Genomic DNA, 16168 nt, shown 5'->3' with positions numbered 1-16168 from the left:
TCGGGGAAGTTCTTAGCTAAACCAGCCAACTCCCAGATCGCATTTTCTGAAGAGCCCAGCTAATTTTGATCCCGGGCTTATCATTTGAATTTTTCTTGTGAATGCATGAAGGGTTTTTTGAAGCATCTCATAGTAAATTTAAAATTCTGAAAATATTTCTGTGGCATACTGACAAATATGGCTATTTAAAGCCTTTAAGCTGTAAATATTGTAATTGTTTAATTGGTTTTAGGGTCTTAGTTTTGTTTCTTGCACATTTTATTTCTAGGTTTTCAGTTTTTGTTATTGCAGGTTGCAGATCAGAAGAAAACATTTTTTTCGAAGCCAGATCTATGCCCTTGAGGGTAAGATCTGGCCTTAGGTTCAGTTCTGGCAGGAATATTTACTTCATATCTGGAAAATTTTGCAGGGTTTTCATCAAGCAATCCGAAGCAGAAAGATTTAAGATTTTAATTAAGTTTTCTGAAAATCATTTGTTCAAGGGTTTCTGAGCCACTGGTTTCAGTTTATCTGCTGCCCAAGCTGCTATACCTGCGTTTTTCGAAACCCCTCCAGGCGTCCCTCAAGCTGCAACACTGGCCATCAAATCCTTCATTCTCACGCTGCCCATTCACGCGCAGTCAGCCATCACCTGCAAGCAAAACCATCTACGTTGCCTAAAAGCTCAAACCCTCCCACAATGGCAAAGATCTCTGCGCTATCTACACCCTTTGTTCCAGATTCCTCCATCGAAACCCTGCAAAACAAAGAAAAAATAAAAATTCAACGGAGCTACGCTGCTCTTCCCACATTCCTCACACAATCCTCATCCTCTTTTCCCTTACAGCTAAATCAAACCCTGCATCCTCATGCAGCTCGATCCCTTCCTCGTCGAAATCCTCTCACTGCCTGTCCGTCGCTTACACAGCTCTCACTTCCACAGCCTTTGTTTCTCACGCTGCCCCTTCTGCATCCATCTTCCTTAAGCTCACCCACGCAGCTCCATCCTCCTCCACCCACGTTTTTTTCTGGCAGCCAGCTCTTCCATGCCTCGCTGGCTGTCTTTCTATACATGCAGCGTACCCAAACCCCCTCCACGCTGCCCCTTACACATCTGCCTTATTACCAGCCCTCACGCTGCCCCTTACACATCTGCCTTATTACCAGCCCTCATGCTGCCCCTTTCGTCGTCCTCACTGACCTCACCTTTCACTGACCTGCGTGATCTCCTCTTCATCCTCGCGTTTTTCTTTCTGCTGTCAAACAATTGCACACCAAACAGCGCAATCACTCCCTCCATCGAGCTGCGACTGCAAATCGTCCGCGCTTCTTCCTCCCGCAGCTGTCGAGCCCTCCATTGTTGACCTGCAACACACTACTAACACAACGATAAACTTTCTATGCATGGATAGGTTTTAGATTAGTTCATTTCTTTATTTTTATTTTGATATATATCTTAAGTTTAGCATAGATTAGCTTAGTTTCAGGTTAGCGTTTTTTTTAGTATGTGCTAATATATATAAAAATAAATAAAAATAAATAAATAAATAAAAATTGAAATAAAATATTCGATTTAGATGAGATTTTGAATTTTTAAGTTAGACCTTAGTTTTAAGTTAGACCTTAGTTTTTTCATTTGATTTAGATCAGATTTTGAATTTTTAAGTTAGACATTAGTTTTAAGTTAGACCTTAGTTTTAGAATTAGATTTTCGTTAGGTTTTGATTTTAAATTTATTTCATTTGAGTTTAGTTTTATTTTAATTTTGAATTCAGAAAAATAACAATAAAAAATATAAAAAGTAAAATAAGAAATTTTTTTAAAAAGCTTAAAATGTTTAATTCTTAGGTTTTTAGTTAGTCTTGTTATATTTTAGAATTTACTCTATAATAATAAAAAAAATCATAAAAAGATTTTTAGTTTTTGGTTTGGTCTTAGTTTAGAATTTAGTTTGTATTTCATGATTTTGATTTTAATCATAAAATAAAAAATAAAAAATATTTAAAAATTAAAAAAATTTGAAAGAAAAGTTTTTTTTTCATGGTATAGCTAGAAGTGCTTAAAGATTTTATTTGAAGATTAGCTATCTGAAAGTGGGAATTCATTTTATGAATTGGTTAGCATTTGAAATTTCATGGTTGAATTATGATTTTTTGATCCTTTGAAATTTAATTGCTAGAGCTCTATGCATCTTTTGAATATCTTAGATCTGGTGAAATCAATCATTGCTTGGATTATATAATGCTCGTTACATGTTGGAAATTTTGTAAATATTTTCAAGCAATCATTAAATTACTTCATAAGCAGCAGCTAATTAATTACTTGGTTTTCATGAACTCCATAAGGCACTGGTCTTAAGTATTTAAAGATCTAATCAAATTTTAAAATCGATCAAGTGCTTGTTTCCCCCTGTTGTGTCTCCCAAGCCAACTAGTTTCCAGTTGGTCTTCCTTTATCCCATAGGGTCTACCCCTCTTAGCTTGCTATAGGGAGATGGCTTAAACGGAGAAATCGGGGATCAGGGTGACAGCCCTCGATCTGAGCGTTATCGTGCTACCTAGACACTCTGTACGACAATAGGGCGATATTGAGTTGTAGTCAAGAGGACTACAAGAAAAAGGGCAGGATCCTTGAGGTTCCCAAACTCTTGGAGCACATACGACTATGGGAGCCCTTAATGACAGTAGCAGAATGATGAGATTTAGTTGGTGCGAGGGATGATGGAGCAACAATGGCAGAGATAGAGTGCAAAAGTTTGAATCAGCACAGTGGAGCGTTGTAGTGGTGCGGAAGGCACAGAGAAATTACAACAGTAGCACAGTAGCATTAGAGGGTCATCACAGATTAGCAGCAGAGGTAGCTTCAGTGTCAAGGGGCATTCAGATTGACTACCATGTCATCTTTTCGGTGGCTTTTCAGTTGCTTACTTCTCAACAACTAATTTGTAGTGCACCAGTTAGCAGTGGTAGTCATCTTTTCGGTGGCTTTTCAGTTGCTTACTTCTCAACAACTAAGTTGTAGTGCACCAGTTAGCAGTGGTAGTGCTATAGGCAACATGATGCAACGTATTGAGAGGGAGTTGCAGTACAAATGCAGTAGTGGCAATGGAATTGTCATGGGCAATAGTATAGAATGCAACAACGTAGTGGATGAACGGCAATAGGCTGAGCATTAGCAGCGTAGAGAACCAATGCCGTGGATCAGTGTGATACTTCTGCTGGGAAGTATTGCTAGAGCACATTCCTCGCTAAGAGGGAGTGTTGATTTTTGGGTAGCATTGAATGTGCTCTAGCTCCGAAATTTTGTGGAGGGGCTAGAACACATGAGATCTCCAAGACCCAGAAATCGTTTGGTGAAATTCCACCCAGATTGTATTTTATTAAAATAATTAATATTTTTAATGAGGTTCCTAAGTCTAAACTTAGGAAAATTAAAATATTAATGGGTATTAATGAAAATATGGGTGAGAAGCTTCTAAGAGACGAGGATCAAGTCTAATTTAATCTTAGTCGTTGATTAGAGATTAGATCACGACCATTGATTTCTCAACAGGAAAATTATAAAGGAAGGCTTGGGGTTAGTTAGAGAACACACACACACACAGTAGCACTTGAGCTAGATCAAAATTTTGGGCATGGTTTGCAGAGTAATATTCTAGTGCAGAGAAGGGCAGTTCAGTAGCATGACTTTTGTCCAATGCCGAGAATACATAGCAGAGAGGTAGTGCAGCACCAGGAAGAGATAGTGCAGCTCTAGGAGGGTGATGCAAAGGTTGGAGGGCTGACGCAGTCACATAGAGGCAAAATTGGGGTTTCTTTGAGGCAGATCAAGCATCAATTCAGCAAGTCGATTTCTGAGCCGAGAAGGTTCACGGGGAGGGTGACACAGATCTTAGAGGAGGTGACGCAGTCCCTGCGTAGAGTTGGGAGCAGCCATCACTGCATAGTATTGGGGACAATGCAGTGACCTATGGGGTTTGTTCATCTAGTTGTTGGACCGCCAAAATATTTGTCTCCGAATAGAGGTACTTCTGTCGAGTTTATTCTCTGTTTGGTGAGCTGGATTTAGCACCCTAGTTGTATTCAGAAATCTGCTTAATAATAAAACCCTCATATCTGTTGCACTGGTTTTCCCGCATTGGGTTTTTTCGGGGACATTTATTCCAAAAATAAGTGTGTCCTTTGTGTGGTTGTCTCATTTATTTTTTCAGTACTTGATTTGTATATTGGTGTAGGCTGAAGTGTATTTTCATTAATATTTTCTGAATAATTCTGAAAATAACTTGTTAAAATAAAGAACACAAGTAGGTAATGCAAATTAGTTTACTGCAATAGGATTTCTGACTTGTTAGATTAAGAAATTTTCACATGCAAGACCCTAGGCTTGGGTTCCAAACCCACAAGCCTACTTGTGGCGCTTTCACCTCTAACCCTTCAACACCAGGTCTTGGAGTACCTCCCAAGCTACACAAAAATCAACAACAACTAGCAACATATCATAGCAGCAGGCAGAGAGGATTGAGGGTTGTGGACCTCCAGTATGGTTATGGGATCCAGTGGATTGGTGGGATACTCCTCAGTGAGCATGGTTAGGATAACAGGTGAGCTGATTCATTCGCAGGTGGACACATGGGGGATCATCGAAGCCCTTACCTTAGGGTGAGGAAAATTGTTGCTCAGGGTTGGGGCCCCCCATGGAGTGGTAGGTGCTAGCATTGTTCAGTTGCTTTGGCAGTTTGGGCCTAGCCTCAATCATCACATAGATTATGGCCAAGAGCTATGGGAGAGGAAGCTCTGGTACGAGCATGCTAGGCAATGAGTGATGACCGGGGTGTCACGGGGTCAGCAGGATAGTTTCTTGCTACCATGGACATGGTACCCTAGCATCACAGTACTTAGCAGTTCAGCTACCCATAGGGCTGAGTTTGTTTCTATAAGGGAGGATCATCCAAATCTTCCATCAGGTTTCAATGATGCATTGATGGCATGGGGGACTTCATAAGCATGGCAGGTTAGCCAACTGTAGGATTTCAGGAGGAGCTCATGCAAGGGAGACTTCATCAACAGCCCACAATCAGAGTGCATGAAATGGACTACTCGGTAGGGAAGCTTCATGAGGATTTGGACAGAGTTTTACATCGTTGAGATGTTGTAAACATTGGCAATAGATAGAGGGCTTCTAATGCCTATATATAGCAAGATGGTGAGTGGAGCAATGGGTGCTTCACGTTGATCAGGTTAACTTGGGATCCTCGTATCAAGGGACCCCTTCACTATAGGACAGTACAGAGATTAGGGACGATCCAATGGCACATTTGGGACCCTAGTGAAGTGCGCAGTGACAGTGGGGATCCACAATCAGAGAGGGCACTTGTTCCAACATTGATTGAGGACAAGCAATTTTTGGTGGAGAGGATTGTAATGTCCCCAATTTTGATTTTTCATCTGAGGGAGTTAATGGAGTTTATTGCAGAGGTGCTAAGCATAGCACAATTTTATAACTTGAGTATTGGAGACATTTTTGGTGTATGGGACTTAGGAGAAATAGAAAAATATTTTTCTAGGGGAATGTGGGGGCCACGACGACAAGAAATACACCACTTGGAAGAAAATAGAATTGCTAGTGAAGGAAGGTCAAAATATTTGGAGGGACCAACAAGGAAAAGTAAGGCAGCAATTGGCACCTTTGACAATTTTACATTTACACATTGTTGCTCAAGTTGTTCAACTAGGTCACAGGTGTTGTTTAGCACAAAGTTCTCCAAGGGGAGAACTCACCCTTCTTTCGATGGACTTTGAGTGCCACCCTAGGGAGGTAAATTTGCTGCTACAGTTTAATGGAGGCTCGTGGAATTTTGGGAGCATCTTTCAGCCATTCCCCTCATGTTAATTGTAGGCAACAATGGTATGTTCTATGCTTTAGAGCAATTTTACTTCAATTTCTTTATTAACCCAATATCAATATCCAATTTAGCATTCACATCAACATGATAGTAAAATGCAGATAGAACATAACCATAAACAGTAGAAGACAAGCCAAGACAAGAGGACACAAGATGTGGCACCAGCCAAGGACAAATCCCAATGTGGGAAACCCTTGATCAAATCTTCTTTTAGTCTTCAATAGTTCATCAGAGAGAGAGATAGTATAATTTACAAATCTGATAATTTATAACAGCAACAAAAGAGCCCTAACCAGAAAAGTTAATGTTGGTCAATAGGGCAGATTTGACCCTCAGCAAATCAGTCAACTTTAATCAACTTCGACCTCAAAATAGCAAGATAAAACAACCCTTAAAACAATGAAATTCAACCCAGACAAAGTCTGGTCAAACATCCCACCTGCAGTCAGCCCTAGTTGAAGTGAACACCAGTCAGCAATCAACGCTTAGCCTCGATTTCTGTGCCCATAAGTGCGGACTGCCCAAACAAAGATAGCCCTCACAAAAACACAATCAAAGAAGGTCAACGCTTGGTCAAACTGTCCAGAAATTCAGTCTCCTGAAATGAGGAGAGAGAGAGATGTGTGAAGATGAGTAAGGAATCCAAGAAAAATATCAGCTATCATAAATAAGATGACCCATGTGGAGTTTGGCCCTAGTTGCCAATTTTAACACTCCCTCTCAACTAGGGAGAACTCCATCTGCTAATCCATCTGTCAATCTGTACTATCTTTGCCATCAATGCACTGTTGAACTATGAAGAAGAAGAAGTGATCGAGAATTTATCATACCATTCTCTACTGACCCGAAGTCAGTCTGAATCAAAAGAGAGTGTCTCATACCACTCTTACTGACCCAAAGTCAGTTCCAATCAAAAGGGAGTGTCTCATACCACTGTTATTGACCCGAAGTTAGTTCCCATTGATCCCAGATCAGTATCGATCATCCTAGCATAGGGAGTACGATAGTACACGATGCGTCCATCAGTAGTAGTATGGTCCCTATCCTCATTTCCCTACTCATTGGCCAAATGCGAGGTACTTCCCATGAGTCCCAGACTGCATGGGTAAGATGTCTCAACAAGAGAAGGAGGAACCACTCATCCTGCCTACATGTTATCGAGGGGTATCGCAGGGGAAGGTTGAACCACTCACCCTGTACACAGCAAACTGCTAGGGGAAGGTTGAACCACTCACCCTATGGTTTCTCATCGCTCCAAGAAGTACACCAAGACCCCTGGAGATCCCAGAGCTCAATGTCCATCTCATACAGGACCCTCATAAGAGGGTCTCTCCATGACTCCAAGTCATTCTCGGAAGGCCGAGAACTTGACCTTCCCCAGTGGCTTTGTCAAAATATCAACAACTTGCTCATTAGTCCCAATGTGATGGAGCCTTATTGCTCCTTGTTGTACCATATCCCAATAAATTGGTACCTGATATCTATATGCTTGGAGCGATCATGAAACACGAGATCCTTTGATAACCGGATCCTGTTGAAGTTTCTAAGTTTACTTAGTTAGAAACCCTCCATGCACTTTATCTGATTTATTCCTACCTACTTGTTATTTACTTTAACAAGTTATTTAAAATGTAAATACTGAAAATAAACACTAGTGCATGCTCAACATATTACAGATTAGCAACTAAAAGAAACAGAAACAACACACCATATGACACCATTGTTTTTGGACTAATGTCCCCGGAAAAACCCAATGTGGGAAAACTGGTGTAGCTATCTGAGGGTTTTCTTACTAAGAAATATTAGAGTACAATCTGGGTGCCGAAATTGGCCTACCCAACAGAGAATTTCCTTGGCAGTAATACCTCTCAATTTTTGACAAATCTCTTGGCTGAAACCCCGGATAATCCTTACAACAGTTACTCAGCACAAATTTGCCCCAGAAACCTCAGCGTGAACCTCTCTCTAGATTGTGTTAACCCCTCTCTGCCTCACCCTGGCCCTGAGTCACCCTGGATGGGTCTGCATCAGCCCTGTGGCCCTCTTCGTTGCTCAACGTTGGCCTCTCTGAGGCTCTGCGTAGCTCTCGGCTGCCTCTGCATGATCCCTGGCTGGCTCTGCATCACTCTCCTTAGCTAATGCGTTGCTCTCCCGACACTATCTCTACCTCTGTCTCTTTGTACTCAAATGCCCCTCAGCTGCATCTTTCAATCACTAATTCTATCTCTTTTAGAAAACCCTACTCTAGAGAATAGAATGACTGATCACTCTAGTGTATTCTCCAAGTGACCCTCAAGCCTCCTCTTATACTTTTCCTGTTGACATCTCAACAGCTGAGATTAAGTCCCTAATCAATGGATAAGATTAAATTTGGCTTGAGCCATGTCTTTTGGACCATTTTAACACAAATTCATATTAATACACATTAATATTTTATTTTTCCTAAGTTTAGACTTAGGGACTCCATTAAAAATATTAAGTATTTCAATATCTCCTAATCTATTTAGAATCTACCCAAACCCTTTCTGAGTATTGGAGATCTCATGTGCCCCAACCTCTCCACCAAATTTCGTGGCTAGAGCACATCCGATGCTACCCAAAATCAAAAGATCCCACTCTCATTATCGCAAAGGATCACGGTGGTATCCAACACGTCCAAATAGCCCACTGAATAGCTTCCTCAACCAGACAACTTCACAGGAGGCCATACTAGCAGCTATGTATCGGCCTCACCGGTGTTCAATGCAACCAATTTCTACTTCCTACACATCTAGGATATCGAAGCAGAACCCAAAGAAAAATAGCATCCAGAAGTGCTCTTGCGATCCACCATACTACCAGCGCAATCAACATCAGAATAACCATGCAAGCTCACATCTTCGGCAGTGTATCTTAGTCCATGAGTGATTATGCCCTTAAGATATCTCAGAGGATTCTTGGCACCAATCTAATGTATATGATGAGGCTCAACCATATATTGCCTCAATGTGTTAACTGCAAAACATATGTCTGAATGAGAGTTCACCAAGAACATCACTGCTCCTATGAGTTGATGATACTCAGAAGCATTTCCCAATTCAGGTCCAACAACACTACCACATAACTTCTTAAAGTTAAGTTCCATCGGGGTAGTCACAGGCTTGCAGTCCACCATCCCAAATCTTTCCAATATCTTCACAACATATTTTCCTTGAGAGAGGAAAATTTCACCTACCTTTTTCCAGACCTCCAACCCTAGGAAATAGTGCATCGGTCCTGGGTCCTTCATCTCAAATTCAGAAGCCAACTCCCTCTTACGTTTGTGAATGTGAGGGTCTGCACTTCCATCAACTCCATGCTTGATTTTGTAGAGCCACTTAGAGGTGACATCTGATTTGTCCTAGGGCCTAGGGACCACATCCCAGACACCGTTGTTCATAATTGACTCATATTCTTCATTCATAGCATCCTTCCATAGTTGATGCTTCACAACTTCTTCGAATGATGAAGGCTCATTTTGAATGATAGTGCTCATGGAGGTCAAATATCCTTGATATCTGTTCGACTTCTTGCTTTCATGGAAAGTCCTCCTTGGTGCAATGTGTCTCTCGACATCTTCGAGAGTCTCCCTAATCCATGAGGGTCTCTTTTTGGAGGAGGGCTCATGAGGAGGAGGATCAATAGGATTCATAGGTTCATCAACATCAGGCATCGTTTTGTCTTCTTTTGCACCCTGATTTCAAGTGTTAGCTTCTTTGTCTTTCCTTAGGATAGGAAGGTTGTTGATCTTCCCGAGGGCCATATCTTCGTCGAAGCTGACATCATGACTTATCTCAACTTCCTTTTGACTAGCCACATAAATTCTATATTCCTTAGAATTTTCACTATAGCCCATAAAGATTCCTTTCTTCCCAGATGCACCCAATTTGCTTCTTTTCTCTTTCAGTACATGAAAATATATGGGGCTTCCAAAAATTCTAAAATGAGAGACATCGGGTTTCTTACCAATGAATATTTCTTCAGGAGTCTTAGAGTCCAAACCTTGATGAGGGCATCAGTTTTGAACATACATGGCGATATTTGCAGCTTCAACCCACAGTAACTTCGGAAGGCCTTGATCATGAAGCATGGCACAGACAACTTCTACAATAGAGCGATTCTTCCTTTCAGCCACACCCACACCATGTATGGTGTTGTAGTCTCCCTCTTAATGCCAACTTCTCTGCAATAATCTTGGAATTCATTGAATTCATACTCAGTCCCATTATCAATCCTCAATATCTTGATTTTCTTCTCGAATTGGTTTTCGATCAAGGCTTTGAAGTGTCAGAACCAGGTGAACATTTCATCCTTCTTCTTCAAGAAGTAGATCCAGGTCTTACAAGAATAATCATCCATAAATGTGAGATAATAATAAGTATCCTCCCAAGGAGTTTACGAGCATCATACCAAATATGTCAGAGTGAATTTTTCCTTCGATACATCCCGACTATACACCTTCATGCTCTACTTTGAGCTCGGGCATACCTGTCACCATTTATCTCACATCGGGTGGGGCCTTATAATGAAGATGGGAAAACTTCTGGTGCCATAGTTCAGAGTGTAGAGATGTGTCGCAAGACATGGCTCCCAATGGACTTCCTCCAACTTGATACAAAGTGTCAACCCTGAACCCAAGAGTAAAAGCATCTTTATAATTTCTTTTCCAAACACGTTCCTTTCCATCGATGAATGCCGCCTTGAATTCTTTGTCCTCTATGGCTGAAATGGACACCAAGTTCTTCTTGAGATCAGGTACATATAGAACTTCTTGCAAATGAATAGTGTTACCTTGATTCAATTGAAGGGTAACATTCCCTACTCCCTTCACGGGATAGGTGGCATCGTCTCCAAGGATGATCTCCAAGTTTGTCTCCTTTTCTATCAGATTAGAGAGGGCTTCCTTGTATTCAGTGAAGTGCCTTGAGGCACCACTATCAATCAACCAGTTTCCCAGAGTGTCCAAAGGAGAGGCAGTGGAGAGGGCCGATATAAGATAATACTATTTTTGCTTATCGTTAACAACATTAGATTTTCAATACCTGGAGTTCCTTGATTTCTTGGAGGGTTGACCATTTCCTTGATGTCCCACATTGCTTTTTCCTTTGCCATTGGACCTGCCATTCCTTTGATCGTTGTCGTTGAAGTTGCCCCTGGAGTTGTTATGATAGAAATCATCTCGATGTGTATCCATTCTATTAGGACACTCCCTTGCATAGTGGCCAAACTTATTGCAAACAAAGCACATGCCCTTCCTTCCTCCCTTAGATCCAAGATTTTCATGGAGGTGACCTTTAGACACTACATTATTTCTCCTTTTAGCATGAGCGGAGAATGCAGTGGGGTTGCTTCTATTAGAAGGAAATTCTTGCTCCACCATTCTTGTTTCTTCTTGATTGCATCTCAACATCGATTCTTCAAAACCTGGAATTCGATCATTGTTGAGGACGGTGGTTCTAAATACATACCACTCAGGTGGGAGTCCTCCAAGGGTGGTGAGAGTAAGTTCCCTGTCAGGAATGACTTCTCCAATCAAGAGTAGATCATTCTTGATCTCAGTAATCCTCAAGAAATAGGATTGAATATCCTCGTCCTTGCCCTTCTTAATATCCTTCAACATATTCTTGAGAAATAGAATTTGATTAGCATTACTAACCTTGAACATGCCAACCAACCTGTCATAGATCTTTGGAGGTCTTCAATTCAGAGATGTAGGCCACCAGATGCTTGTCAATGGAATCCCTGATAATCTTATTTGCTTTGACTTTACCCTATTGTACTTGGTCTTCGCAACAGCCGGTGCATTTGAATGAGGTTCAGGGATTTTACCCTATACATAATGCATCACTTCTGTTTCTTCCAAGGTCAAATCAAGAGACATCTTCCATCCATGATAGTTAGATTTATCATGGAGTTTGTCTTCAGCTGAGAAGTAGGATGAGGAACCCACTGAACCTTTTTCCTTGTCCAACTGTCTCTTCCACTCTTGCCTGGGCTTTGTCTTCACCTCAACTCTGATACCATGTTAATTTTAGGTAACAATGGTATGTTCTATGCTTTAGAGCAATTTACTTCAATTTCTTTATCAGCCCAATATCAATATCCAGTTTAGCAATCAGATCAACATGATAGTAAAATGTAGATATAACATAAACAATAGAAGACAAGCCAAGACAAGAGGACACAAGATGTGGCACTAGCCAAGGACAAATCCCAATGTGGGGAAACCCTTGATCAAATCCTCTTTTAGTCTTCAATAGTTCATCAGGGAGAGAGATAGTAAAATTTATAAATCTGATAATTTATAATAGCAGCGAAAGTGCCCTAACCAGAAAAGTCAACACTGGTCAACAGGGCAGATTTGACCCTCAGCAAATCAGTGAACTTCGGCCTCCAAACAGCAAGATAAAACAACACTCAAAACAGTGAAATTTAGCCCAGACAAAGTTTGGTCAAACAGCCCACCTGCGGTCAGCCCTAGAAGCAGTCAAAATTGGTCAACAATCAACATTTAGCCTAGATTTTTGTGCCCAGAAATGCGGCTCGCCCAAACAGAGATAGCCCTCACAAAAGCACAGTAAAGGAGGTCAATGCATGTTGGTCAACATTTGGTCAAACTGTCTAGAAATTTTGGCCTCCTGAAATTTCGGACATGTGGAGAGAGAGAGGCCCGAAAATCCTTACTCAATCAATGAGGAGAGAGAGAGGAGTGAAGATGAGTGTCCAAATGAGGTTTAGTCACTTTCTATTTATATGCAGCGTTGAGGATGAATAGACGTGACTATTGGACTCTGAGCCTACTTAAGTTTGTTGGCCGACCTTGACAATTTGACCATAATCAAAATAAATTCATAACTTCATTTGTACATGTCAGAATCGAATGATCTTTAGATCAATCCTACACCTCTCGGAGAGAGGAATCCAAGAAATATATTAGTTGTCATAAATAAGATGACCCATGTGGATTTTGGCCCTAGTTGTCAATTTTAACACCTTAGCTATTTTGTGCTCCAAGGAGGACACAGTAGAGGAACTCGTGCCACTTATTTCAGCTATTTTCCAGGGGGTGTTTGCCAAGAGAAATTTAGAGAAGTTGCTCCAGGGGAAGACTAAGCTTTGTGGAGAATTTCAGGGCTGGAGATTGCTGACTTTGAGAGGAACGAATTTATCTTCCTAGGGCCTGCACAGGGGGGTCACTGGACAATGTTTCTGTGGAGCTGATTTCAGCTATCTTGTGTCAGGATTTGATGTGAGACTTCTCCCCAACATTTGGGAAAACTTCCTTTATCATTCCTATTGCAGATTGAGGAGAAATAAGGAGGATTTTAGCAAATTTCATCACTGGGGGACGCAGTGTTTGTTCAGGAGGGCGTAGTGCCAATATAGAGCAATTTTGGAAGGTCGAAATTAGCCAAAACCCTTTCTGGATTTTTGGGGGTTTGTTGAGGAGTCCGGGATTAAATTTGCATAATTTTCCAGGTAGTATTCATGCCAAAAATCCCCTTTTTGTCCAGCAATACGTTTTATTATTTAACTGGTAATTGCACCATTTTGTGGGTTTTCCGAGTGGTTGGTTTGGGGCAGATTTCTTTTTGGGTTTGGATGAGTATTTTTGGGAGTACCTACAACTGCATTTTCAAGTGATTATGGGCATCATAGAGGGTCATTCTCAGCATTTCTAGTGTAGAAGCAGTTGCCAATTTTGGGTCTGCGCAAAGGGATATTGGGCCGAAGTTTCTTAGCTCTTGAGGTCATTTCCTCCACTTGGGTTTGCTCCAGCTTTGCTTATGCAAGCCCAACTGCACTTGTTCCTTGCTATATGACTCCTTACATCTCATAATTTAATAAAATGGCTCAGCTTATTTGCCCAGCTTCTTGGTGTTTTTGATTGTGAATGCGTGTCTATGATTTTATTTGCTATAGCTTAATTCATGTGTCTGTTATTAGCTGTAAATTTCAATTTGAAACATTACATGTTATTCACCTCTTCTTGCGCCTCATGTTTTTTCATTTTGGTGTCTATACACAATTAAAAAGTTAAGGGTCGTGAATAGCCAAAGTTTTTCAAAGGGATATTTTGGTTCATTTATTAATATTGCTTGATTTGACAAATTATATGCATCGTTGTTGAAAGCAAGCTACAAGTTGCAAGTAATAGAAAATATTGTACTATACATACTAATACATGAAACTTTCCATCGATAATAGATTTATTTTTTGGTTAGAATGCTCATGTTTGCTCTACATTCCTCTCTTCTCAATAAACTTAAACATAGGGACACCATCGTGTAATTATTTCCTTTCTTGAAAAGACATTTAGGTACTTTTAATAAGACATGAAAAAGGCACAATGATAGATGATTTTCCATGTCTAAAATTAATTTACAAGGATATCATCAAAAACCAAAGAACAGGGATGAAATCCATGGTATATTATTGCTGTAGGGATAAGGTTAGAGTTGGATGTTAATTTGGAATGTATCACCATCTTTCTCTCATTGAATGACAGAAAAGGATGAGACAATAACACCTTCACATATTCATTAAAGATTGAGAGTGAGTACCTTGTAAAAAGATGTAAAACATTACGATGCAAATTGGAAGTTGAGTAAGCATATAGCTTGAAATTTGTCTCCACAATAATAAACCCCTGAAACAACATCACAGAATGAAGTCTTAATTACTTTCAATAAAGCTAATACCACTGTCAGTTTATTATACTTAAATAATACGAAGAGCCAAATTATCATAGTCCTAAGGTTGGAATAATTTTACATGATGTACTGGAGTTTGGCAAAATTAGAAGTGTGGATGTCCAATTAGCCATCTTGACCGACATTCTAGAAAGAACCTGAAAGAGCAGCATACCTTGACTTGTTTCTGGATCCATGACTCTGAGAACCGTGATGCCAGTATTGACGCCAGCTTTGTTGGAATGTAGTATTTTTCTTTCTTCTATCAGTTCACAGATTTATCCCCAGTAAGCTCTTTAATGATGTGATAATACAGGAATAATACCATTGCTTCATTCGTGATTTATACTTGAAAATCATTTACATTTTTCTTTTACCACCTGGCATCTAAGTAAGCCAAAGACAGCAAGCTCCTGAATAACCTTCTGTTGCATTGTCGAGAGATCACTCATACTGTAAGGCTGTAAAAGTACATACTGATGAGGTAAGGTTTCAAAAGAATCAGACAATTTCGAAGATTATATAACAATTAATGCAACTGATAATTCTTAAATGCAGACAGACACAGTGATTCAAAGCAGTAATATTAAATAACATAGTTTTAATGTTTTTGTTTTAAAATTTAGGTCATAATATAGAGCTTAATACAGCACTTTGCTTATAGTTAATAGAGCTCACCATCGAACATAAGATGAACAGTTCTATTTATTGGTTGTATAACTCACGAAGCACTTAAAAATCTCATATATATTGGATGTTGAAATTTTTACTATTAAAAATTCAAGCATTCAGCCCCACCAGATATATTACTACAAAGTGGTACATAAATACTCTAGTTCACTTTTCAAGCTGGCAATAGGAGAGTCATAATGCTCTATAAAATTTAATATGAATCTGATTCATAACCTACTGCATTGGTCCATAAAGGCATGCTATTTTTTCATGCATGCAGTTTTCAATTCAAACAGACGAATGGCATCAGTTCTGCAAGTTAAGAGGTAATCACATATAGCCCTATAACTTGGAAGGCATTCTCAGCTATTTTTTGCCTCTTGGTGTCGTTTGTAAGTGGTTAACGTTTTTCCCAACAATGAACATGTTCCAAACCAATGATGAAATATGGGACTTGCAAAAGCTGAAGGCAGAGTCTGTCATGTCCCTTCTCAAACACATATGTAACAGGGTGTCTCCACACAATTTTGGCTAAGGGAAAGAACCCAACATTTTTGACTTAGGGACTTAGGAGGAAATTCGACTTAATTTAGTTGCTAGTGGAAGGTGGGAGCCACCCACGTGGAAATTTGAACTAGGCCATTTGAATGGTTTGGGGAATTCGAAGTGCTGGATGGAGGGGCCCACATGAGGCAAGGAAGGCCCACAAAGATAAAAGGAGGAGAGAGCTCTCATTTGGATTCATTCTTACACCTTGCAATCAAAATTACTTGACTGTTTGCTCTGTTGTTTAGCTGAGTCAACCGCCTGTTTAGCCACGAATCTCTCAAGCGGGAGGTTCATACTTCATCCTCTACTTCGGGGGACCATCTACCCCTGCCATAGAGAGGCAGTTCCACAAGTA

General features: G+C 40.2%; 1 protein-coding gene across 1 annotated transcript in view; it reads right to left on the bottom strand.

The window, feature by feature from the left end:
* The window catches only part of LOC149206525 (general transcription and DNA repair factor IIH subunit TFB2-like), a 486113-nt gene that overhangs the window by 235870 nt on the left and 234075 nt on the right, over window positions 1-16168 (bottom strand). Inside the window, exons 9-11 of the mRNA XM_089393737.1 lie at window positions 14973-15053; window positions 14768-14854; window positions 14464-14549 (exon numbers count right to left, since the gene is read on the bottom strand). Coding sequence (XP_089249863.1) covers window positions 14464-14549; window positions 14768-14854; window positions 14973-15053 — 254 coding nt within the window. The remainder of the gene's footprint in view (window positions 1-14463; window positions 14550-14767; window positions 14855-14972; window positions 15054-16168) is intronic.

This window comes from Pinus tabuliformis, chromosome 1_2, assembly GCF_031772625.1.
Source record: "Pinus tabuliformis cultivar Carrire ecotype Pingquan chromosome 1_2, CPIR1, whole genome shotgun sequence".
NCBI lineage: Eukaryota > Viridiplantae > Streptophyta > Pinopsida > Pinales > Pinaceae > Pinus > Pinus tabuliformis.
The sequence above is the reverse complement of the archived record's forward strand: the minus strand, read 5'-3'. Positions and strand labels throughout refer to the sequence as shown.